The following is a 27,749-nucleotide window of genomic DNA, read 5'->3' on the forward strand; positions in this document are numbered from 1 at the left end:
CTTGGCACTAGGAGCTTTCTTTGGAGCCATGGTAGCTTATTTAGCACTTGCAAGCACTAAAATGAATGGAATATTGTGAAATATTTCGTATGAACAAGTGAGGGGACCGTCGCTCACTGGTAAACAATAGCACACTGGCTGGGAGGGGAGGCCGAGGCGCCTCAGGGCGTGAGTACGCGTCCTGGACGAAGGACGATTAGCGAGTAAACTGACCATTTGTGAGCCAATGTTTCGACAAGAATAACGCGACGATTTCCGAAAAGGACGACTATCGAGTCGGATGATTATTGAGGGACCACTGTATATGGTTAACCTCATACTTCATAAACCCATCTGCTGACAAGTCAACTCCCAAATATCTGAAAACATTCACTTCTTCTATACTCCCTCCCTAGAATGTGATATCAAATTTTTCTTTATCTAAATCGTTTGATACCCTCATCACCTTACTCTTATCTATGTTCACTTTCAGCTTTCTACCTTTACACACCCTCCCAAACTTGTCCACTAACCTTTGCAACTTTTCTTTAGAATCCCCCAAAGCATAGTATCATCAAAAAGTAACTGTATCAACTCCCATTTTGTATTTGATTCCCCATAATTTAATCTCACCCCTCTTCCCAACACCCTAGCATTTACTTCTTTTACAACCCCATCTATATGTTTAACAACCATGGTGACATTTCAGATCACTCTCTATGAGCTACTTGTACTGGGAAGTCATCTCCCTCTCTAGTACACACCCTAACCCGAGCCTCAGCATCCTCATAAAAACTCTTTACAGCATTTAGTAACTTACTACCTATTCCATACACTTACAATATCTGCCACATTGCTCCCCTATCCACTCTATCATATGCCTTTTCTAAATTCATAAATGCACTGAAACCTTCCCTACCTTCATCTAAGTACTATTCACATATATGTTTCAATGTAAACACATGATCTACATATTCCCTACCCATTCTAAAGCCTCCTTGCTCATCTGCAATCCTGCTCTCTGTTTTACCTCTAATTCTTTCAATAATAACCCTACAATACACTTTACCTGCATATTGAGTAAACTTATTCCCCTATAATTTTGAATGGAGACGAATGTTTTTTGGGACCTGACGAGCTGTTGGAGTGTGAGCAGGGTAATATTTTGTGAAGGGATTCAGGGAAACCGGTTAGCTGGGTTTGAGTCTGGAAATGGGAAGTTTGGGATATTGGCAGTTTGGAGAGACTATCTAAACTATCTTATCTGGGCACCTCTGCAAAGACACTGATTATGTATAAGTGATGGTGAAAGTGTTGACTGATAATCAAAGTTTTTTCTTTCCCTTTGGGTTTCTCTTTCTTTTGGGTCACCCTGCCTTGGTGGGAGATGGCCAACATGTTAAATGAAAAAAAAAATTACAATCTCTTTTATCCCCTTCCCTTTATATCAAGGAACTATACATGCTCTGTCAATCCCTAGGAACCTTCCCTCTTTCATATATTTATTAAACAAAAATACCAACAACTCCAAAACTATACATCCCCCCTGCTTTTAACATTTCTATCATGATCTTGTCAGTTCCAGCTGCTTTACTCCCTTTCATTCTACACAATGCCTCATGCACCTCCCCCACACTCACATCCTGCTCCTCTTCACTTCTAAAAAATGTTATATGTCTGTGGCCAGTGCATGATATTACTGCTTCCCTTTCTTCATTGACATTTAAAAGTTCCTCAAAATATTCCCGCCATCTACCCAATACCTCCAGCTCACCATCTGCTAACCCCCCTACTCTGGGTTTAACAGACAAATCCATTCGTCCCTCAGGCTTTTTTAACCAGTTTATCTCATTCGAAGTTTTTTCTTATTCTCAACAAAATTTCTTGACAGTGCCTCTCCCACTCTTATCATTTGTTCTCCTTTTACACTCTCTCACCACCCCTAATATATGTTGTCTTGATTTACTCAAAACAATATATAATTCCACAATTCTATATACCACATAAAAATACTTTTAACAATTTTAGATGTTGTGCCAGAAGGCTGGCTCAGAGAAGCCAGCTGGCTGCACTCATTGTGTTGTCTATTTCTAATTTGGTTTATCTATACTTAGTATGTTATGGAGAACAAAGGCAGCAAGTATAAGTAAATGTGAATGTATTCAGCTGATAACCAGGAACAGTGCCTACATACTTCGGGTTTTCAATACACATAAGTCTTTCATATTTTAGCACAGAAAGAGAGAAAACTTTAGAAGGCTCCATAAAACTTGTCCAGGTGCTGAGTGAGAGGAAATGTTTTCTATTTCCTTTCCAAACAATGAAATTAGTACAAATGTCAGTTAGTTTGTCTCCGAGGCCTTCAGATGGAAAGAAAAGAGTTCTGCATTCTCCACCCTGCTTTCATTTAGTGGGTTGCTGAACACTGACTCAAATTGGTCATTCCTGATTTTACAGTACTTGTTTCCTACTATCATCTATATGTGAACCTCCTATTATTAATGGTTCAATTCTGCAGGCAGCGCTTAGCTTGGGTTTTGCATATATGTAGAAATACAGTGGAGCCTCTACTTACGAGTTTAATCTGTTCCATGACCTTGGTCGTATCTGGATTTGCTCGTTTGCAGTCAATTTTCCTCATTTTAAATTAACTGAAATGGAATTAATTCATTCCAGTGGAAATCTAGGCAAGATAAAATACTTCAATAATTTCCCTAATATCAACTCTACGGCTTATTTATCCATCAAAATTGATGCAATATATAGTAAACAATATTAATAACATAGAAACATAATATAAACACTAGAATGAACAAAATACATATCATTACGTATGTGGCTAGTGGTGGTGACAGCAGCCATTGTTGTTGTTGGGATTTATAGGGTCACTACAGTGGCCATTCCTGCTCCTGATTACATGTGTAGAGAACCTAGGATAACCCAAAAAAAGTCTGAGTGACTTATAAGTGCTACACTCTTAATGCTACACTTAATTGCTACACTGCTGCTTCATGTTGTCTGCCACTGCTACCTCATGGTGTCTGCTCCCACTTTTGCTAGCGTGTTGAAGAGCTTTCCAATATGTGAAGGTTGAGGGGCAGTGCCAATCAGACAGGCACCAGATGGTGACGCCATTTGTTTACTCTTGAACATCGCCAAAGGATCGAACATTTCTGCTACTTTGAGCTCAATTTCTAGGTACTTTTCATCATGAAACAAATCAAAATCATATCTATTTCTGTAGTATATCTTCCATTCTATCAAATGAGATCAAATAAAATGAGAATACAACCATAAAGGGAGGCTAATGGCTGAGAAGTGGATTCCGTTATTTATGGTCCAATTTCTTTCAGTTTTGATGCACACTAAGAAGCATCTTTCCATCATACATTGCCCAAGTTTCAATAAAGTAGTCCAACAAACAACCGAGATCCAATTCCCTAGATTAAGAACAAAAACCCCCTTGCCAGCATCAAGGAACCTCCCTTCAGGCCCACACGCATCTGGAAATTTCGCTCGCGTCTGGATGCAAGAAATCGACTGAGCGACTGCTCATATCTGGAAAAAATTGCACATGGATGCACTCATAAGTAGAGGTTCCACTGTACATGGGATTTCTTACAATATCCAGTATGGCTTTTTGTTCCCTTATGCTCTATCTCGGTGATCTCTCAGTTAAGATTATTGTTCCTTTATTATCTTCTACACTCTTTCTATATCTGATCTTCTAGGTTTCCTCAATTGTACATATTTAATACAGACCTTGAATGCTTCTGTGTTCAGCTTTTTTAGTCACTAGTGAAAATTTAGGGCACTTATAGCCTTGAATGACAGCCAATGAATACCATTATCCATATTCACACAGGGGTTGTTAGGGGCAGTGGATAGTTGCTGCAAAGAATTCAGGAGAGGAAGAGTTCTGAACTGCAGTACACATACATTAAATTAGAAAAAGAGAGGATTAAGAAATAAAGAGGGGGGACAAAACTAACAGAATGAGAGAATGCATCCATTGAAATACAAAAATAAAAAAGGAACCAGAAATCCATTACCAAGCCCCAACATACCCTTCACTGCAACCAGCAGTGTCGACCCTACACAGTAATATACCTCAGGATGGCACACCCAGAATCAACTAAGCAAGGCTTAGCAAAACTACCTGTTGAAACTGAGCACCTAAGCAAACATGATTTAGCTAATAATGAGTGAAGGAGAACCAGAAAGCTAGGAATTATACACATTCAGTCACCTTCAACAAGATCTGAAGGTATCCTCTACACATTATCACCACACCAAGATCTGCAGGCATCCTCTAGTACTAGTTCAGTTGTTAGATCATCCAACTGTCTGATCTCTCTTGTGACACACTGGGGAATTCAGATACCAGTTCCTTACCTATTCTTCTGGAATCAAAATTTAATGGAAGAGGAAATATTTCCCTATACAGCCATAATACCTATTATTACATAAAATAAAGAATAGTGTATTACCTGCAAACACTGGTGCAAAGATACTGAGGCACACTGCTGGGGGTTCTCCTTTAAGTCCTTCACACTAGAGTGTACATCCACGTGATCAACATCATCAATAATGTACCTGCAATAGTGTTGCAGTTTCCTTCAATATTTGATAGAAATTTAAGAAAAAATAAATTTCATGCTTAAACTACACAGGAACTTGAGTTACACGTGATATTTCATAACTTTGTGAAAACCACTTTTAACCTATATTATGTACCCAACCTGATAGACCTGTGGAATAAGAATTGCAAGCCAATAGCAAGAGTACTAATGAAAAGGCATATATTGGGAAAGATGAACAGGTGCAAAAATGATCTTTGGTTTACTGTTATGACTAGACAATTTCTACATTTCACTTTCATGTTATAGGGTAACAGAAGTTATGTATTTTAAACATAATGGTTAAAACTGAAGAAATTTAAAAACTAAAATTCACATTCAAAAGATGTTAAAGTATATCTAGGTTTATAAGCCTTTTGTTTCTATATACTGTACAAGCTAAATATCTTTAACATGTTCAGCAAAACTAGTTCATCACTATTATATCATGAGACTGAGCTTAGTGCTGATAAAAAATGCAAATAGTAACATGTTTCTAAATCATTATATTAACACTCATACACTTAAGGGATAGTGACAAAAGCAGTATCATAATCACGCATTTTCTTACCATGCATCTACAAATTTTTATGTATTAAAGGGCCAAATGTAGTATTATATTTACAACATTTGCTTAAAAAAATTATAGCTTTAACTTGCCTACAATGTCTAATAAGAATGTGCAACAAAAATGATTCCTTGTTTTAATTATCTGATGTTAAACCAGAGTAATCACATATACAGGTCTCCCTCAACATTCGTGTTTTCAACTTTCGCGGGCTTCACACATTCGCGAATTACCAACCGACAAATTCCCAGGCTCCAAATTCCCAGCTGCCAAATCATATTTAAGTTTCCTGCCACCTGCGAGTCCCTACTACCCTCCCTCTGACCCCCCTCCCCAACTGGCAGCCAGCCCTCCCACCAGTGTGGTGAGTGTTTTGTTTGTTCATTATTTGCTATTAAACTACAGTTTAAATAATGTAAACCCATTCATGACTGCATATTGGAATGGCTATTCGGACAGGTATTGGACGGTGACATCATGTGTTGGCTCTTGAACACAGCAAAGAATCAAACATTTCTGCTACTGCTAATAATAACAATAGTAGTAATAATAATAATAATAATAATAATAATACAGTGGACCCCCGCATAACGATGGCATCACGTAGCGATTATTTCGCATACCGCTTACTTTAATTGCAAAAATTTTGCCTCGCATACCGCTTAAAAACCCGCTTACCGATTTTCGTCCGAGACGCTTCCAATGTGCGGCCTGAGCCACGCTCACATGTTCCGCCGGTGGCATTGTTTACCAGCCAGCCTCCGCAATAACATCCAAGCATACAATCGGAATATTTCGTATTATTACAGTGTTTTCGGTGCTGTTTCTGGAAAATAAGTGACCATGGGCCCCAAGAAAGCTTCTAGTGCCAACCCTGTGGTAAAAAGGGTGAGAATTAGTATGGAAATTAAGAAAGATTTTGAAGGGTTTGGGGCTAACCCTGAGAAGCCTATGCCAGTTGTGGAATCCATTGTGCCTACTTGAAAAATTAAGGAAATGTGTGCACAGTGGGTTGAACTGCAAACCTTTATGGATGAAAATCACCCTGACACAGCTGTTGCAAGCCGTGCTGGTGACTATTTCAATGACAATGTTGTGGCCCATTTTAGACAAATCGTAAAGGAACGGGAGGTACAGAGCTCTATGGACAGATTTGTTGTGCGACAGAGGTCCAGTGACTCTCAAGCTGGTCCTAGTGGCATTAAAAGAAGAAGGGAAGTAACCCCGGAAAAGGACTTGCTACCTCAAGTCCTAATGGAAGGGGATTCCCCTTCTAAACAGTAAGAAGATAATGCTCTCCCCTCCTCCCATCCCATCAATCATCACCAGATCTTCAATAAAAGTAAGTGTCATGTAAGTGTGCATGCCTTTTTCAGTTTGTGTGTATTAAAATTAACATTTCATGTGGTAAAAAAATTTTTTTTTCATACTTTTGGGCGTCTTGCACGGATTAATTTTATTTCCATTATTTCTCATGGGGAAAATTCATTCACATAACGATTATTTCGCATAACGATTACCCCTCTTGCACGGATTAAAATCGTTAACCGGGGGTCCACTGTAATTATAATAATAAATACGATAGAATTGAAGAAGGAAATTGTACAAAAATACAAGGGAGTGTTTGACACATCGTCAGTGTAGCTTTGTTTATGCTGGAGTGAGTATTAGTCTCCGTGCTCTTCCAAACATTTCACAATAATTCATTGTGTTTGGTGCTTGTAGATTGAGTGCGACTGGAGTGGTAGAGGCAGCGGTTGAGGCAGCGATTGAGGCAGTGGGTGAGGCAGTGGGTGAGGTAGTGGATGAGGTAGTGGGTGAGGTAGTGGGCGAGGCAGTGGTTGAGGAAGCAGTTCAGGCAGTGGGTGAGGCAGCGGTTGAGGCAGTGGTATTTAATAACATACATGTTATTAATAATAATAATAATAATAATAATAATAATAATAATAATAATAATAATAATAATACAAGTTATTAAAATGTATTATTATTATTTATAACATGTTATTAAATACCACTGCCTCAACTGCTGCCTCTACCATTGCCTCAACCACTGCCTCACCCACTGCCTCACCCACTGCCTCAAACTGCCTCAACCACTGCCTCTACCAATGCCTCAACTGCTGCTTCACCCACTGCCTCAACCGCTGCCTCAACCACTGCCTCAACCGCTGCCTCAACCACTGCCTCTACCACTCCAGTAGCACTCAATCTACAAGCATCAAACACAATGAATTATTGTGAAATGTTTGGAAGAGCACGGAGACTAATGCTCACTCCAGCATAAACAAAGCCACACTGACGATGTTTCAACCACCCCTCGTATTTTTGTACAATTTCCTTCTTCAATTTTATCGTATTTATTATTACAATTTATTATTATTATTATTATTATTATTATTATTATTATTATTATTATTATTGTTGCTATTATTATTACTACTACTACTATTGTTATTATTAGCAGTAGCAGAAATGTTTGATTCTTTGCTGTGTTCAAGAGTCAACACATGTCACCGTTCAATACCTGTCTGAATAGCCATTCCAATATGCAGTCATGAATGGGTTTACATTATTTATACTGTAGTTTAATAACAAATAATGAACAAACAAAACACTCACCACACTGGTGGGAGAGCTGGCTGCCAGTTGGGGGGGTCGGAGGGAGGGTAGTAGGGACTCGCAGTGGTCGAGGAAGTGGAGGCAGTGGTATTTAATAACATACATGTTATTAAACCATAACATGTATGTATTTAGCACAATTTACAACGTTTTCATGTATTTTATGATTGTTCATGGTTCAACAAGTTAAAGGAAGAAGTATTGTATTATATTTCCCTACAATATATTGGGGCACCAAACATTCGCGATTTTTCAACATTCGCGAGGCTCTTGATCCCCTAACCCTCACGAATGTTGAGGGAGACCTGCACTGTATATACTACATAAAAACAAGGAACTTTTAAAGTGTGTATTTCAGTTTTACGAACAGTATATATATGTTAATCTTAGGCAGAATATGTGTATTTTAGAATTAGGTAGTGTGTGTGTATTCTAGTTTTAGGAATAGTGTTCATAATCCAATCTTTCTTAAGAACAGTATGTGTATTCTAGTCTTCCTTTGAAACAGTATGTGCATTCAAGTCACAGGAGCAGTGTCTGTGTATTCTAGTCATAGGAATAGTAGGTGTATTTTAGCAATAGGAGTAGTGTGTGTATTTTAGCCATAGGAACAGTGTGTGTATTGTAGTCTTAGGAGATGAGTGTGTTTTTCAGTGAGCATATTTCAGAACACACCATATAAAAGTGATACTCATGTATATATATTCAAAGAAAGAAAGATAAACGCTGTCTAATGGTAGTAATATTAACCCTTAAACAGTCCAAACGTATATATACGTTTTTTCAATATCTGAAAGTATGTAAAAAAATGTAGATCTTCTTTTTTGTTTTACATTTGAAAACGTGTAAAAAAAAACTTTTATCTACATTTTTTTTTGTTATATTTGAAAATATGTAAAAAAAAGTAGATCTACTTTTGGAGCACTATGAATTTGAACGTCGATCTGTTTGGACCGTTTAAGGGTTAAAGGTTGGCACAGCAAACAAGCCTATTACATACCTAGTGCAAATTTTAATATTCATTTTGCATATGTAAAAAATTTAATATAATAACAAAGCTAAAGCTTCATAAGCATTTAAAACATCTTCAAAAATAATTTGACCTTCAATTCTTACTTTTCTTTGGCTTCCATAGACCACTGCAGAATGAGTTTAATATGTGGGGGTCCAGCAGAAGGTTCACAGAGTGCCAACGCCTGCTCCACACTTTCATGGAACAGTGGCACATCCAGCGCTGGGTCAAGGCAGATTACACAACTTCCTCCATCATCAACACCAATTAAAAACAATCCACTCTGTCATAAAGATTATGTCATCTTAGAGAATGCCATTATTTTGTTTAAATAAATATTTATTTTACAGGACTAAAAGCTGGATATACTACAGCAGCACTAACAATTGTGTACAGTGCAACCTCTACTTGCGAGTTTAATCTGTTCCATGACCTTGCTCGCAACTGGATTTGCTCGTTTCCAGAGTCAATTTTCCTCATTTAAATTAACTGAAATGCAATTAATCCGTTCCAGTGGAATTCTGTGCTTCAATAATTTTGCTAATATCAACTCTATGGCTTATTTATCTATCTCACTTCATCTAATATGACATAATAAACAATATAAATAACACAGAAACCTGATAAATATACTCTAAAATGAATAAAATATGTAATTCATGTAGTGGTATGGGTGGTGTCGGTGGTGGACAAGAGTTTGTTTGGAGACCGGACAAAATACTTTTTTAATAATTTCGCTAATATCTATACGGCTTATTTATCTATCACAGTTCATCTAATATGACATAATAAACAATTTAAATAACATAGAAACCTGATATATACTCTAGAATGAATAAAATATGTCATTATACATGTAGCGGCGGCTGACGAGTGTTTGTCTGGAGACAGTACAAAATACTTCTTGAATATTTCGCTATCAACTTTACGGCTTATTTATCTATCAAAGGTCATCTAATATGATATAACAAACAATGTAAATAACATAGAAACCTGATATATACAGTAGGGCCCCACTTTATGGCATTCCGCTAATATGATGTCAAATTATGACCAAAATTTGTTATACGGCAAGTGGTCTTTCAAATACGGCGCACCCCACCTGGTTTGTTTTCATTCTCCGTGACCACATCTATTATGTCAGGAAACTTTCCAAAATTTCAAGTGTTTTAAAGTTACTGCGTATTTTATATGCACTCTGATAATGCAAGATATGCAAGATAATGTATTGCCTCAAGTGTCCGAGGACGCTCAGACTGCTTTGAGTGCTCTGCCTATCCCTGCAATGTCTGCTAGTCCAAGCAGTAGTTTCTCCAAAGGGGACGCCTTGTCGGAAAACAATTACTTGAAACTAGTAATGCCATCTCTTGTTGATGTCACATGCCGTCTGCAGAAAGACGTCTCTGTTGCAGCTAGTGCTCTCACTAGAGTGTCTGTTGTTGTTCCTAATGTTCCAGATGGTGATAACGTCCTAGTTGACAGTGATTCCTGCAAGGTCAAAGGTTTATTTGTTGAACCTTCCTTACACATTGTAAGAGACAGTAAGATCCATTTACTCCTTGCTAACACTTTGGGTCACAGTGTTCGTCTCAGAGCAAATACCAACCTCATTGACCTAGTTCACTATCCTTACCCTGTTCAAGTACAGGATGACGTGCCACCTGACCAGTGGGTCGGTGCTATTTCAATAGTGGAGACCTCACCCGCTCTGCTGGACCAATCTATCCCACCGCTGCCACCATTTATCGTAGGGGTTCTTAATGGAGATATCGAGGGTTGAAGGTAGACACACTTGTTGGATGGTTACGATATATTGTCAGACTGAGATGATGAGGAATGGAGCCCAGCCTTGCCGTGTTCTAGTCTGGATGGTCTGCCGCCGAGTGAGAGGGAGGCAGAGGTACGAGCCTACACATGCGCATCCCGTGACATCACACAAAGTCACAGGCCTACAAGGGATCTCCTATCTAAAGCACATGGATGATACTAATATGCTATGCTATATAACACAGGGATCAGCAACTATGCTGACATTGTGACGTTCCCATTTGTCAACCCACATTCGTCGGGTAGCACAGAAAACGGGTGCGAAGGTTCTACAGTATGCTCCTGGTTCTACGTTGTTTCTGTCACTCCATCTGTCTTCTTGATCCTCAGCTATGAGGATTCACAACAGGATAATTACTATGAATCCTCTTGTGTTCCTCTGATAATCACCGTATCTTGAGCTTAGCCACCCTCAGCTTCGCCTTGAGCAGATGTGGTTGCCAAATCCATTCACACCATGTTCTCTGCCAGCTGTGGATCTAGGCGACTAACAATTCGGTGAACATTGCTGCAGGTGCAACAAGTTCATAGTTATTTAACCCTTTGACTGTCGCGGCCGTATATATACGTTTGCGAGGTACCGTGTTTGACGTATATATACTCATAAATTCTAGCGGCTTCAAATCAGGCAGGAGAAAGCTAGTAGGCCCACATGTGAGAGAATGGGTCTGTGTGGTCAGTGTGCACCACATAAAAAAAATCCTGGAGCACGCAGTGCATAATGAGAAAAAAAAAACTCCGACTGTTTTTTTTAATTAAAATGCCGACTTTGTGGTCTATTTTCGTATAGTATTTGTGGTTGTATTCTCGTTTTCTTGGTCTCATTTGATAGAATGGAAACTATATTATAGAAATGGAGGTGATTTTGATTAATTTTACTATAAAAAGAACTTGGAAATGGAGCACAAAGTACAGGAAATGTTTGATTTTTGTCGATGTTCAAAAGTAAACAAATGATGTCATTGTCCAATAAATGTCCAAATAGCCATTCTAATACGCAGTCATGAATGGGTTGATGTAATTTTTACAATTATTACAGTATTGCAGTAGTCTGCATAACAGTAAATCTTCTATTTTTTGTTTGAATAAAATTTCAAAATAAAAAGCAAGAGTAATATCACAGGGACCTGGAGACATGACTGATGAACAAAGAAAATGTTATTTTAGAGCCAGGAATGTCTGCATTGTTCATTCTGGACCTTATTTTGAAATTGTCGTATTTTTTAATTTTCGTGAAATTGGCCAAATTGCAAATTTCTGACCATGTTATTGGGTAGTTGAAATCGGTAAATGGGCAGTTTCTTGTACTCAATCGATAGAAAAAATAGAGTTCTGAAGAAATAGTTATGAGTTTGGTTGACTGGAATAACGGAATTAGCCGAAAATAGGGCTCAAAGTGGGCGAAATTGCCGATTTTTAAATATCGCCGAAGTCGCTAACTTCGCGAGAGCGTAATTCCGTCAGTTTTCCATCAAATTTCGTTTTTTTGGTGTCTTTACAATCGGGAAAATCTTCTCTATCATTTCATAAGAAAAAATAATTTTTTTTTTTTTTTTTTAAATTTTGCGACACCAGGAGACACCTCAGGATTTGGGGTTGCGACAGTCAAAGGGTTAACGCAACTTATTTTCTGCCACAGTCAGCCAAAATAACCAGACCTAACTACTCAAAAGTGGTTACCTTTTGATTCAATCCTGAAAAGAGGCCTCATGAGGTAAAGAGAATGAACAACTCTAGGACCACTAAGCATCTATGGTGTCACACAATACTTTTAAAACCTCACACCACTAGCCCAGCCACTCCACATTTTTATCCAGATCTGGGTGCCGATGACCGAGCCTCACCAAAGTTTTCCCCAAGTGTGGATGTGGAATATTCTTCCATGCTAGAGTTTGATTGACATGTAGTCCTGAGAGACCAAACTTTTCCACCGCTGTATTGTGGACAAGACCTTTAGAAATTAAACTGAAGTTAATCTTCTGCCTCTTCAGTCATTTCATTTTTCATTTGTTCCAAAAAATCTTCAATAATTTCTGCCATAAAATAAGCTGTCAGGATGTGATTCTCAAGTGAACTATTTATTATAATCATAGCCTCTTTCTTTCTTTTCCCAGTCAGGAATATCGAGGTGAACATTTTAACTAGTGGTTTTATGTCTTTTTCTATTTCCTGTTGGTATTCTGGCCCAATTTCAACACATCGACTATAATCTATGAGTGTAGTTTCAACAACACCTTGCTCTGTTGATATGATGACATTAGACTGCTTAACAGAACCATGGATTATATTGTTTTCATGCATGGCACCCAATGTTAGGCAAGCCTAGCGTATTGCCTCAACACAACTCCATCTCTTAGGTAATGACCATTTCAGCTTACTGAAGGATTTCCCTTTATAGTTATGAAATAAAATTGCCTCTGGAAACCCAGCCTCCGCTACTACTTTTCCCATTATAAATGGTACTCCTGGGATATTATATTTTCTTAGCTTGCATAGCATTTTCATCTCTTCGTTGCTCACTGGTTGCTTCTGTATGGTGACGGGGAATTTATTCTCACCGTATGTTCCACTCCGGCTTGGTTTGGAACCTGAGAATCTCCCTGATTTCTGAAGTATCCACGGCTATCCAAATTTATGTAACATTGGATATTTCCAGGGCTTCACCTCAATGTCACCCCATTTATATTACATTAACAATTATCCATCGTCATCCCATTCAGTAGTTACTGGAGATTCATTAATATAATGCAACTCCTAATATTTCCTGACCTGAAGATTTTTATCGAGCTCTGTTTTCACACTCACCTGAGGTTCTAAATCCATCTCTGAGCGCTCACTGACGTCAGGTTCTAGACTCTCTGTGTGCACGCCGACGTCAGGTTCTAGGAACTTTCTACGGGCGATGACGACAGGTTCTAGGACCACTGGGTGCACACTGTCATGACTTTCAAGAACATCCTTTCGTATGCCAATTTGAGGTTTTTTTATACATTTGCCATTGCTGTCTTTGTAACCATTTTTCTTGGCGGCAGCTTTTTGGAAGTATCCCCGGTAAAGCTTCCACGCTAATACTGACAACACCACAAACCTCATTACGAATCCCCATGTCAACATACCAACTTCTGGCGCAGCTAATGGCTCTTCACCGACCGATTCTATCAGCGAAGTCATTATATATATTTAAGAACCATCTACCTCCTGAACATGCACATCACTCACCACAAAGGGGACAAATTCCCACAATTACTAGTATAGATTATAATAATTATAACTCTCATCCTTCCTCCAGAGGTTCAAAATATTTTAGCTCCTTTTCCAGTGTTCCTATAGGACTTTAGCATGAAAATGAATTGTTTCGGTTCTGTAACCAGCCAACATCAAATTATAGAATATTATCATGAAACTAGTAATCACTATGATATAACTCGTCATGATTTTAATTATTTGTCAGTAATAGAAAATAATAATTCTTATATCACACTGCCACTTTACTTAAATTAAACTAATTAAATAACATAGTTGGTTTAGAATCATTCCGTATACATAATAATAATAATTAATAATAATAATAGTAATTATCTCGTTTCAGCTATAATGTAGTATTGTGTTTATAGTGTTGTCAAACAGAGCAATGTTGTAAAATGTAATGTTGTAATGAGTTGCAGATATAGTGTTGTTGTTGTATTGTGTAGCATTGTATTTATAAAAGTTCTGTTGTAGTTATAATGTATTATTGTATTTATAGTTTAGTGATATAATGCAGTGTTTTATAATATTGTGTTGTTGTTATAGTGTTGTAGTTATAATGTAACTGCATTTATAGTATAATGATATAGTGCAGTGCTTTATAATGTTACGTTGTATAGCGTTGTAGTTATGATGATATAGTTATAATGATATATTGCAGTGATATATAAAGTAGTTGCAATATAGCATTGTATTTATAGTGTTGATATATAGTGCAGTGTTTCGTAATGTTGCGTTGTAGTTATAATGTAACGTTGTATTTAAAGTATAATGATGCAGTGTTTTATAATGATGTAGAAATAGTGTTACAATTATAGTGTTGTATTTGTATTTATAGTGTTGTGTTATAAGGCTGTAGTTATAATGAAATGATGTATTTATAGTGTAGGGATACAGAGCAGTGTTTTATAATGGAGTTATAATGTAGTATTGTATTTATAGTGTAGTGATAGAGTGCAATGTTTAATAATGTTACGTTGTATAGCGTTGTAGTTATAATGTAGCGTTGTAGTTATAATGTAGCGTTTCATTGAAAGTATAATGATATTGTGCAGTGTTTTATTAAGTTGCAGTTGCAATGTTGCAGTTATAGTGATGTAAAACAGCAATGTAGTTATGATGTAATGCAGTGTTTTATAATGATGTAGTTATAATGCTGTATTAAATCAGTCATTATCTATCACATCGTCAGTGACCTAATGATGTTCACATTGTATCCCGTAATCTCAGCCTTGACACACACGTAAATACATACATACATACAGAGCGGCTAAAAGAGGCCAATATATCTGCAATGCGTAGGGAGACACTGGTCAGAGAAATAGCAAACATCGAACTTAAGCTAAAGGAATCTTATAGGAGTCAGGAATCGCGGGAAGAACTAAAAGCCATAAATGAAATCGAAAGAAACCCAAAGTATTTCTTGTCTTATGCCAAATCAAAGCCGAGAACAACATCCAGTATTGGGCCTCTACTTCAATTCAGTTCAAGTTTATTCTCTATAAGGGTTACAATGTGGGGTTTACAGGTTTTGGGTATTGTGTGGTTTACATGTTATAGAATACTAATTACAGAGGGGGCCACTAGGACACCTAGCATGGCTAGGCATTTCGGGCAGACTTAGATTAATTCTTAACATTAAATCCTTTACAGATTATGGTATTAAGGCTAAGTGACTACATCATAATTTGTGAGTTTAGCAATGTGAATGCTTTTGTTTTGGCTAAACAAGATGGGTCTTACACAGATGACAGCAAGGAAATGAGTGAGCTACTCAAGTCCCAATATGACTAAGTTTTTAGCAAGCCACTAACCAGACTGAGAGTCGAAGATCAAAATGAATTTTTTATGAGAGAGCCATAGAATTTGGTAAATACAAGCCTATCTGATGTTATTCTGACACCAAATGACTTCGAACAGGGGATAAATGACATGCCCATGCACTCTGCCCCAGGGCCAGACTCATGAAACTCCGTGTTCATCAAGAACTGCAAGAAACCCCCATCACGTGCTTTTAACATCCTATGGAGAGGGAGCATGGACACGGGGGTCGTCCCACAGTTACTAAAAACAACAGACATAGCCCCACTCCACAAAGGGGGTAGTAAAGCAATAGCAAAGAACTACAGACCGATAGCTTTAACATCCCATATCATAAAAATCTTTGAAAGGGTCCTAAGAAGCAAGATCGCCACCCATCTAGATACCCATCAATTGCACAACCCAGGGCAACATGGGTTTAGAGCAGGTCGCTCCTGTCTGTCCCAACTACTGGACCACTACGACAAGGTCCTAGATGCACTGGAGGACAAAAAGAATGCAGATGTAATATACACCGACTTTGCAAAAGCCTTCGACAAGTGTGACCATGGCGTAATAGCGCACAAAATGCGTGCTAAAGGAATAACAGGAAAAGTTGGTAGGTGGATCTATAACTTCCTCACAAATAGAACACAAAGAATAGTAGTAAACAGAGTCAAGTCTGAGTTAGCTATGGTGAAAAGCTCTGTTCCGCAAGGCAGAGTACTCGCTCCCATCTTGTTCCTCATCTTTATATCTGACATAGACAAGGATGTAAGCCACAGCACCGTGTCTTCCTCTGCAGATGACACCCGAATCTGCATGACAGTGTCTTCCATTGCAGACACTGCAAGGCTCCAGGCGGACATCAACCAATCTTTCAATGGGCTGCAGAAAACAATATGAAGTTCAACGATGAGAAATTTCAATTACTCCGATATGGTAAACATGAGGAAATTAAAATTTCATCAGAGTATAAAACAAATTCCAACCACACAATAGAGCGAAAAACTAACGTCAAAGAACTGGGAGTGATCATGTCAGAGGATCTCACTTTCAAGGACCATAACATTGTATCAATCGCATCTGCTAGAAAAATGACAGGATGGACAATGAGAACCTTATAAACTAGGGATGCCAAGCCCATGATGACACTCTTCAGGTCGCTTGTTCTATCTAGGCTGGAATATTGCTGCACACTAACAGCACCTTTAAAAGGCAGGTGAAATTGCTGACCTAGAAAATGCACAGAGAACCTTCACGGCGCGCATAACGGAGATAAAACACCTCAATTACTGGGAGCGCTTAAAGTTCCTGAACCTGTACTCCCTGGAATGCAGCCGGGAGAGATGCATGATTATATACACCTGGAAAATCCTAGAGGGACTAGTACCAAACTTGCACACGAAAATCACTCTCTCCGAAAGCAAAAGACTAGGCAGACGATGCAACATCCCCCAATGAAAAGCAGTGGTGTCACTAACTCGCTAAGAGACAACATAATAAATGTCAGGGGCCCAAGACTGTTCAACTGCCTCCCAGCATACATAAGGGGGATTACCAATAGACCCCTGGCAGTCTTCAAGCAGGCACTGGACAGGCACCTAAAGTCGGTACCTGACCAGCCGGGCTGTGGCTCGTACATTGGATTGCGTGCAGCCAGCAGTAACAGCTTGGTTGATCAGGCCCTATTCCACCATGAGGCCTGGTCACAGACCAGGCCGCGGGGGCGTTGACCCCCGGAACTCTCTCCAGGTAAACTCCAGGTACTCCAGGTACTTATGTGTACCTATACCTAAATATACTTGCACACTGCAATGGTGTGCAGGTACACATTAAAACCGCTAAGAGTCTCTCTCTCTCTACTCATGACGCCAATACTACGTAATAATAATCACTCTTGGCCACACTAAATGTTTTATTGTACATTAATATAGGCATTTTCATTAATCCCTCTATGATATTTTCCTCAAAATTATATATGAAACCAGTTACATAGCATATAAACATGATACATACACTCACAGAATAAAAATTGACATAAATATGAGATATGTTTACAAAGCGGCCGTGTAGGTAGTGTCGGAAGAATTACGTTTTCTCTAGTCAAACTGGGGGATAACTGTAGAAAAATATTCTTTTCGTATGCCTTCACTCTATATATAGCAATTCACAACCTTTGTGGGTTTAGTGCTTTTTATTATGATAATAATAATATCTTCATTCACTCTAAAAATGGTGTGTTGCTGTTTGTTTATTCTGTACTAACTTGTACAACTTGTACAAAATGTAAGAGTATTTGTATTGTGAGGTAATTATTATTATAATAAAAAAATATTGAGGTAAATGTTTTACAAACTCTTACAAACAGACGTGAATGAACTAAAAGTAGACACATATTAATACGCATTTATTTCACCTGACCAAGTGATCGCCCACTACCTGTTCAGTTTGTATTCTTACATTGTCTGAACTCTGTATCTCATTTACTCTTTCGTTAACTAGTTGGCTCTCATTGACGATGGCGTCTAAGCTTAGCTGTGATAAAAAAAAAAAGGAGTCATAAGCCTCTTGCTTTAAGTGCCAAGTTAGAGGATGATGGTGTGCCATTCTGATTTTATTCAATAAACACCCTGCCACTCACCTCTCACATATTAATATTAATATTTTAAGGCAAGTAATAAGTGTACTCTGTGTGCATCTTAAGTTTTATTGTGTTTTTAATGCCTATTTCTATTGCTAACTTAATATAAGTTAGTGTAAACTTGTTGTCTGGCATTTATTGCATATTTTATATGTGCTGTGATAATAATACTTGTGGATCTGTGTGGTAGCCGGCCGGAGGGACAACATTACGTTTTCTCTGCTCAGCCATCAGAGAAAACATGTATAGAGGTGCGTTTGGCCCAGCCACTCCCCCACTCCGCTTTTGTTTACAATTTTCGGCATGAATTATTCATTACTTCTCCCTTCGTTTATGATGGCATCTAAAGGTAGTTGTTGGAAATTATTAAATTCAGTGAACAAGGTATGTCGATGCTAATAATATGGCTCTGGGCCATATTATTAGCTGGTAGGTGTAGCCCCCTGGGCTACACTTACCGGCTACCTACAATGACTTCCTACAAATAAATACTACTCGCCTCTCTTCCTATATTAAGACTACACATATTTTAAGGTAAATAATGAGTGTACTGTGTGTGTATTTTAACTCTCTGGGATGTATTAAATATCATATATTAACCCGTAAATGGTCCAAGCAGATCTACGTTCACATGTGTAGTGCTACAAAAGTAGATCAACTTTTTGTTTTACATATTTTCAAATATAAAAAAAAAAAAAGTAGATCTACTTTTTTTACATACTTTCAAATGTTGAAAAAACGTATATAGTATACGTTTGGACCATTTACGGGGTTAAGTATGAGACGGGGAGCCAGGGCTACCTACACCTGGGCTACCTGCACCTGACTTCCTACAAATAAGTACTACTCACCTCTCCCTACATTAAGATTACAAATACTTTAAGATAAGATATGAATGTACTGTGAATGTATTTTATTTTGTGTGTTTTTAATGCCTAGCTCTATTACTAACTTAATATAATTTAGTGTAAACTTGTTGTCTGGCATTTATATGCATTTATAAATGGAAAAAAATGGCATTCTGTCTTCTGGCGATGTCTGCTTTCCGGCGACAGCCTGGAACTTAACCCACTGTATAAGTGGGGCCCTACTGTACTCAAGAATGAATAAAAATATGTCATTACATATGTGGCGGTGGAGACCGACGAGTGTTTGTCTGGAGACAGGACAAAATGCCCCTTGAATATTTCACTATCAACTCTACAGCTTATTTATCTATCACAGTTCATCTAATATGAAATAATAAACAATATAAATAACACAGAACCCTGTTATATACTCTAGAATGAATAAAATATGCCATTATGTAACAGGTGGAGGCGATCACAACTGCTCCCTCTATGTTGTGGTAAGCACTGCCATCTAGTGATGGCCTTTTGAAGCCATCTATTATAATTGCTATTATGTAGTACATTATTATTATTTTTTTTTTCATCAAACCGGCCTTATCCCACCGAGGCATGGTGGCCCAAAAAGAAAAACAAAAGTTTCTTTTTAAATTTAGTAATTTATACAGGAGAAGGGGTTACTAGTCCCTTGGTCCCAGCATTTTAGTCGCCTCTTACAACACGCATGGCTTACGGAGGAAGAATTCTGTTCCACTTCCCCATGGAGATAAGATGAAATCAACAAGAACAAGAACTAGAAAGAAAATAGCAGAAAACCCAGTGGGGTGTGTGTATATATATGCTTGTACATGTATGTGTAGTGTGACCTAAGTGTAAGTAGAAGTAGCAAGACGTACCTGAAATCTTGCATGTTTCTTTCTTCTTTCAACACACTGGCCGTATCCCACCGAGGCAGGGTGGCCCAAAAAGAAAAACGAAAGTTTCTCCTTTTACATTTAGTAATATATACAGGAGAAGGGGTTACTAGCCCCTTGCCCCTGGCATCTTAGTTGCCTCTTACAACACGCATGGCTTACGGAGGAAGAATTCTGTTCCACTTCCCCATGGAGATAAGAGGAAATAAACAAGAACAAGATCTAGAAAGAAAATAGTATAAAACCCAGAGGGGTGTGTATATATATATGCTTGCACATGTGTGTGTAGTGTGACCTAAGTGTAAGTAGAAGTAGCAAGACGTACCTGAAATCTTGCATGTTTATGAGACAGAAAAAAAGGACACCAGCAATCCTACCATCATGTAAAACAATTACAGGCTTTCGTTTTACGCTCACTTGGCAGGACGGTAGTACCTCCCTGGGTGGCTGCTGTCTACCAACCTACTACATATCTTCTTTTCTTTCTTTCAACAAACCGGCCGTATCCCACCGAGGCGGGGTGGTCCAAAAGGAAAAACGAAAGTTTCTCCTTTTACATTTAGTAATATGTACAGGAGAAGGGGTTACTAGCCCCTTGCTCCCGGCATTTTAGTCACCTCTTACGACACGCATGGCTTACGGAGGAAGAATTTTGTTCCACTTTCCCATGGAGATAAGAGGAAATAAACAAGAACAAGAACTAGAAAGAAAAATAGAAGAAAACCCAGAGGGGTATGTATGTATATACATGCTTGTAAATGTAAGTGTAGTGTGACCTAAGTGTAAGTAGAAGTAGCAAGACATACCTGAAATCTTGCACGTTTATGAGACAGAAAAAAGGACACCAGCAATCCTACCATCATGTAAAACAATTACAGGCTTTCGTTTTACACTCACTTGGCAGGACGGTAGTACCTCCCTGGGTGGTTGCTGTCTACCAACCCACTACATATATTATTATTATATATGTATTATTATTATATTTACTATATTATTATTCTTATTGTATTATATTATTATACATATTATTATTTTTTTTTTTTTCAACAAGTCGGCCATCTCCCACCAAGGCAGGGTGTCCCAAAAAAGAAAGAAAATCCCCAAAAAGAAAATACTTTCATCATCATTCAACACTTTCACCACACTCACACATTATCACTGTTTTTGCAGAGGTGCTCAGAATACAACAGTTTAGAAGCATATATGTACATATAAAAATACACAACATATCCCTCCAAACTGCCAATATCCCAAACCCCTCCTTTAAAGTGCAGGCATTGTACTTCCCATTTCCAGGACTCAAGTCCGACTACAGTGGACCCTCAACCAGCGATGGCATTGATTAACGATAAATCTGACTAGCGATTTATTTAAACGCAAAAATTTTGCCTCGACTAGCGCTTAAAAACCCAACCAGCGCTTTTCGTTCCGTACCATACGCGTCCACTTTGGCCTGAGCGCGCCTCACTTGTCCCTTTGGTGCCAGTGTTTACAAGCCAGCCAGCCACCGCGGTCGCTTCCAAACATACAACTGGAACATTTCATATTATCACAGCCTTTTTAGTGATTGCACCTGCAAAATAAGTCACCATGGGCCCCAAGAAAGCTTCTAGTGCCAACCCTACAGCAAAAAGGGTGAGAATTACTATGGAGATGAAGAAAGAGATCACTGATAAATATGAAAGTGGAGTGCGTATCTCTGAGCTGGTCAGGTTGTATAATAAACCCCAATCAACCATCGCTACTATTGTGGGCAAGAAAACGGCAATCAAGGAAGCTGTTCTTGCCAAAGGTGCAACTATGTTTTCGAAACTGAGATCGCAAGTGATAGAAGATGTTGAGAGACTTTTATTGGTGTGGATAAACGAGAAACAGATAGCAGGAGACAGCATCTCTCAAGCGATCATATGTGAAAAGGCTAGGAAGTTGCATGACGATTTAATTAAAAAAGTGCCAGCAACTAGTGATGTGAGTGAATTTAAGGCCAGCAAAGGTTGGTTTGAGAGATTTAAAAAGCATAGTAGCATTCATAGTGTGATAAGGCATGGTGAGGCTGCCAGTTCGGACCACAAAGCAGCTGAAAAATATGTGCAGGACTTCAAGGAGTACATAGACAGTGAAGGACTGAAACCTGAATAAGTGTTTAATTGTGACGAAATAGTCCTGTTTTGGAAGAAAATGCCAAGCAGGATGTACATTACTCAGGAGGAAAAGGCACTTCCAGGACATAAGCCTATGAAAGACAGGCTTACTTTGTTCATGTGTGCCAATGCTAGTGGTGATTGCAAAGTGAAGCCTTTATTGGTGTATCACTCTGAAACCCCCAGAGTGTTCAGGAAAAACAATGTCCTCAAGGCTAATTTGTGTGTGCTGTGGAGGGCAAACAGTAAGGCATGGGTCACTAGGGACATTTTCTATGACTGGTTACACCATGCATTTGCCCCCGATGTGAAAAATTACCTAATTGAAAAGAAATTAGACCTTAAGTGCCTCCTGGTATTAGACAATGCCCCTGGTCATCCTACAGATGTGGCAGAGCGACTTTCTAGGGACATGAGCTTCATTAAGGTGAAGTTTTTGCCTCCTAATACCACTCATCTCCTGCAGCCCATGGACCAGCAGGTTATTTATAACTTCAAGAAAATGTACACGAAAGCTATGTTTGAAAGGTGCTTTGTAGTGACCTCAGAAACTCAACTGACTCTAAGAGAGTTTTGGAAAGATCATTTTACCATCCTCAATTGTGTAAACATTATAGGTAAGGTTTGGGAGGAAGTGACTAAGAGGACATTGAACTCTGCTTGGAAAAAACTGTGGCCAGAATGTGTAGACAAAAGGGATTTGGAGGGGTTTCAGGCTAACCCTGAGAATCCTATGCCAGTTGAGGAATCCATTGTGGCATTGGGGAAGTCCTTGGGGTTGGAGGTTAGTGGGGAGGATGTGGAAGAGTTGGTGGTGGAGGACAGTGAAGAACTAACCACTGATGAGCTGCTAGATCATCTTGAACAGCAAGAGGGCAGACCTGAGGAAACTGCTTCGGAGGAGGGGAGAGAGAAATTGAAGAAGTTGCCTACTTCTAAGATTAAGGAAATCTGTGCAATGTGGCTTAAAGTGCAAAGCTTTATGGATGATAATCACCCTGACACAGCTACTGCAAGCCGTGTTGGCAACCTGTACACTGACAATGTTGTGAACCACTTTAGGAAAGTCATAAAGGAACGAGAGGTACAGGCCTCTATGGACAGATATGTTGTGCGACAGAAGTCCAGTGACTCTCAAGCTGGTCCTAGTGGCATTAAAAGAACAAGGGAAGTAACCCCAGAAAAAGACTTGCTGCCTCAAGTGCTAATGGAAGGGGATTCCCCTTCTAAACAGTAAGAAGATAACGCTCTCCCCTCCTCCCATCCCATCAATCATCACCAGACCTTCAATAAAGGTAAGTGTCATGTAACTGTGCATGTAATCTTCAGTTTGTGTGTATTAAAATTAATATTTCATGTGGTAAAATTTTTTTTTTTTTCAATACTTTTGGGTGTCTTGCACGGATTAATTTGATTTCCATTATTTCTTATGGGGAAAATTAACTTGACTAACGATTATTTTGACTAACGATGAGCTCTCAGGAACAGATTAATATCGCTGGTTGAGGGTCCACTGCATATGAAAATAACCGGTTTCCCTGAATCCCTTCACTAAATATTACCCTGCTCACACTCCAACAGATCGTCAGGTCCCAAGTACCATTCATCTCCATTCACTCCTATCTAACACGCTCACGCACGCTTGCTGGAAGTCCAAGCCCCTCGCCCACAAAACCTCCTTTACCCCTTCTCTCCAACCCTTTCGAGGACGACCCCTACCCCGCCTTCCTTCCCCTACAGATTTACATGCTTTCCATGTCATTCTACTTTGATCCATTCTCTCTAAATGACCAAACCACCTCAACAACCCCTCTTCTGCCCTCTGACTAATACTTTTATTAACTCCACACCTTTTCCTAATTTCCACACTCCGAATTTTCTGCATAATTTTTACACCACACATTGCCCTTAAACAGGACATCTCCACTGCCTCCAACCGTCTCCTCGCTGCTGCATTTACCACCCAAGCTTCACATCCATATAAGAGTGTTGGTACTACTATACTTTCATACATTCCCTTCTTTGCCTTCATAGATAATGTTTTTTGACTCCACATATACCTCAACGCACCACTCACCTTTTTTCCCTCATCAATTCTTTGATTAACCTCATCCTTCATAAATCCATCCGCCGACACGTCAACTCCCAAGTATCTGAAAACATTCACTTCCATACTCCTCCTCCCCAATTTGATATCCAATTTTTCTTTATCTAAATCATTTGATACCCTCATCACCTTACTCTTTTCTATGTTCACTTTCAACTTTCTACCTTTACACACATTCCTAAACTTTAATAACTTACCACCTATTCAATATACTTGCAACATCTGCCACATTGCTCCTCTATCCACTCTATCAAATGCCTTTTCTAAATCCATAAATGCAATAAAAACTTCCCTACCTGTATCTAAATACTGTTCACATATATGCTTCAATGTAAACACTTGACCTACACATCCCCTACCCACTCTGAAACCTCCTTGCTCATCCGCAATCCTACATTCTGTCTTACCTCTAATTCTTTCAATTATAACTCTACCGTACACTTTTCCTGGTATACTCAGTAAACTTATTCCTCTATAATTTTTACAATCTCTTTTGTCCCCTTTCCCTTTATATAAAGGGACTATACATGCTCTCCGCCAATCCCTAGGTACCTTCCCCTCTTTCATACATTTATTAACCCCTTCAGGGTCAAAGGCCAAAATCTGAAGTGGTGCTCCAGTGTCCAAGAAATTTTGAAAAAAAAAAAAAAAAAAATTATTTTTTCTTACAGAATTAAAGAGTATATTTTTGTGAAGGTAATAAGACAAAAAAAAAAAATTCTGATCAGTACCTACCGAGATACAGTGCCAAGAAGTTTGTCAAAAATGATGTGGTGGCGGCAACATCGATGAATTCCACATACGCGCATTACATTATTTTGCAGTTTTTTTTTTGTTTTTTCTTTTCTTTTCCAATTTTTTTCTATTCCTTCTAACATTTGGGGCCTGAGAGACCAATACTGTATATAATGTATATATATAAACTCACTGTATTGAACACAATAACTGCACTAAAGTTATTATCATATTACAGTGGACCCCCGGTTAACGATTTTAATCCGTGCAAGAGGGGTAATTGTTATGCGAAATAATCGCTATGTGAATGAATTTTCCCCATAAGAAATAATGGAAATCAAATTAATCCGTGCAAGACACCCAAAAGTATGAAAAAAAAAATTTTACCACATGAAATATACATTTTCCCACACACAAAGAGAAGGATACATGCACAATAGTAGAGTAGTACATGCACAGTATATATTGTGCATGTACTAGTCTACTAAATGAAGAATAAATGACACTTACCTTTATTGAAGATGCAGCAATGACTGATGAGACACTGTGTCCTGGGAGTGCCTTTTCCTCCTGAGTACTGTAGGTCCTGTTTGGCATTTTCTTCCAGAACAGGCCTTATCACACTGTGTATGCCACTACGATTCTTAAATCTCTCAAACCAACCTTTGCTGGCTTTAAATTCACCAATATGAGCACTAGTTCCAGGCATTTTTCCCTGTTCACCTGGGTGTTAGTCGACTTGTGTGGGTTGCATCCTGGGAGACAAGATTAAGGACCCCAATGGAAATAAGTTAGACAGTCTTCGATGACACTGACTTTTTTGGGTTATCCTGGGTGACAAATCCTCTGGGGTTAATTGTTTCTTGGTATTCTCAATAAGCCACACCAACAACGGTGCTACAGCAGCAGCAGCAGCTGACAGTGCAGCAGCAGCAGCAGCTGACAGTGCAGCAGCAGCAGCAGCTGACAGTGCAGCAGCAGCAGCAGCTGTACCACCAATAGTAGCGATGGTTGATTGGGGTTTATTATACAACCTGGCCAGCTCGGAGACATGCACTCCACTTTCATACTTATCAATGATCTTTTTCTTCATCTCTATTGTAATTCTCACCCTTATTGCTGTAGGGTTGGCACTAGAAGCTTTCTTGGGGCCCATGGTCACTTATTTTCCAGAAAAAGCACCGAAAACACTGTAATAATACGAAATATTCCGATTGTATGCTTGGATGTTACCGCGGAGGCTGGCTGGTAAACAATGCCACCGGCGGAACATGTGAGCGTGGCTCAGGCCGCACATTGGACGCGTCTCGGACGAAAATCGGTAAGCGGGTTTTTAAGCGGTATGTGAGGCAAAATTTTTGCAATTAAAGTAAGCGGTATGCGAAATAATCGCTATGTGATGCCATCGTTATGCGGGGGTCCACTGTATTGTTTACCACTGTTGTTTATTACAATAAACATGCACAAATCTTGTATAATACTAATGTTCTATCATTTTTTTTTTTTTAACAAGTCAGCCGTCTCCCACCGAGGCAGGGTGACCCAAAAAAGAAAGAAAATCCCCAAAAAGAAAATAATTTCATCATCATTCAACACTTTCACCACACTCGCACATTATCACTGCTTTTGCAGAGGTGCTCAGAATACAACAGTTTAGAAGCATATACGTATAGAGATACACAACATATCCCTCCAAACTGCCAATATCCCAAACCCCTCCTTTAAAGTGCAGGCATTGTACTTCCCATTTCCAGGACTCAAGTCCGACTATATGAAAATAACCGGTTTTCCTGAATCCCTTCACTAAATATTACCCTGCTCACACTCCAACAGATCGTCAGGTCCCAAGTATCATTCGTCTCCATTCACTCCTATCTAACACGCTCATGCACACTTGCTGGAAGTCCAAGCCCCTCGCCCACAAAACCTCCTTTACCTCCTCTTTCCAACCCTTTCGAGGACAACCCCTACCCCTCTTTCCTTCCCCTATAGATTTATATGCTTTCCATGTCATTCTACTTTGATCCATTCTCTCTAAATGACCAAACCACCTCAACAACCCCTCTTCTGCCCTCTGACTAATGCTTTTATTAACTCCACACCTCCTAATTTCCAAACTCCGAATTTTCTGCATATTATTTACACCAGACATTGCCCTTAGACAGGACATCTCCACTGCCTCCAACCGTCTCCTCGCTGCTGCATTTACGACCCAAGCTTCACATCCATATAAGAGTGTTGGTACTACTATACTTTCATACATTCCCTTCTTTGCCTCCATAGATAAGGTTTTTTGACTCCACATATACCTCAATGCACCACTCACCTTTTTTTCCTCATCAATTCTATGATTAACCTCATCCTTCATAAATCCATCCGCTGACACGTCAACTCCCAAGTATCTGAAAACATTCACTTCTTCCATACTCCTCCTCCCCAATTTGATATCCAATTTTTCTTTAAATCATTTGATACCCTCATCACCTTACTCTTTTCTATGTTCACTTTCAACTTTCTACCTTTACACACATTCTCAAATTCATCCACTAACCTTTGCAATTTTTCTTTAGAATCTCCCATAAGCACAGTATCATCAGCAAAAAGTAACTGTGTCAATTCCCATTTTGAATTTGATTCCCCATAATTTAATCCAACCCCTCTCCCGAACACCTTAGCATTTACTTCTT

At 38.9% G+C, this 27,749-nt stretch overlaps 1 protein-coding gene across 3 annotated transcripts in view; it reads right to left on the minus strand.

The window, feature by feature from the left end:
• LOC128687331 (ubiquitin carboxyl-terminal hydrolase 31-like) overlaps window positions 1-27,749 on the minus strand; it is a 525,901-nt gene that overhangs the window by 98,361 nt on the left and 399,791 nt on the right. For all 3 annotated transcript variants that reach the window (XM_070092773.1, XM_070092772.1, XM_070092774.1), the window contains exons 8-9: window positions 8,905-9,083; window positions 4,470-4,575 (exon numbers count right to left, since the gene is read on the minus strand). In XM_070092773.1, the coding sequence (XP_069948874.1) occupies window positions 4,470-4,575; window positions 8,905-9,083 (285 nt within the window). The remainder of the gene's footprint in view (window positions 1-4,469; window positions 4,576-8,904; window positions 9,084-27,749) is intronic.

This window comes from Cherax quadricarinatus, chromosome 40 (assembly GCF_038502225.1).
Source record: "Cherax quadricarinatus isolate ZL_2023a chromosome 40, ASM3850222v1, whole genome shotgun sequence".
Lineage (NCBI taxonomy): Eukaryota > Metazoa > Arthropoda > Malacostraca > Decapoda > Parastacidae > Cherax > Cherax quadricarinatus.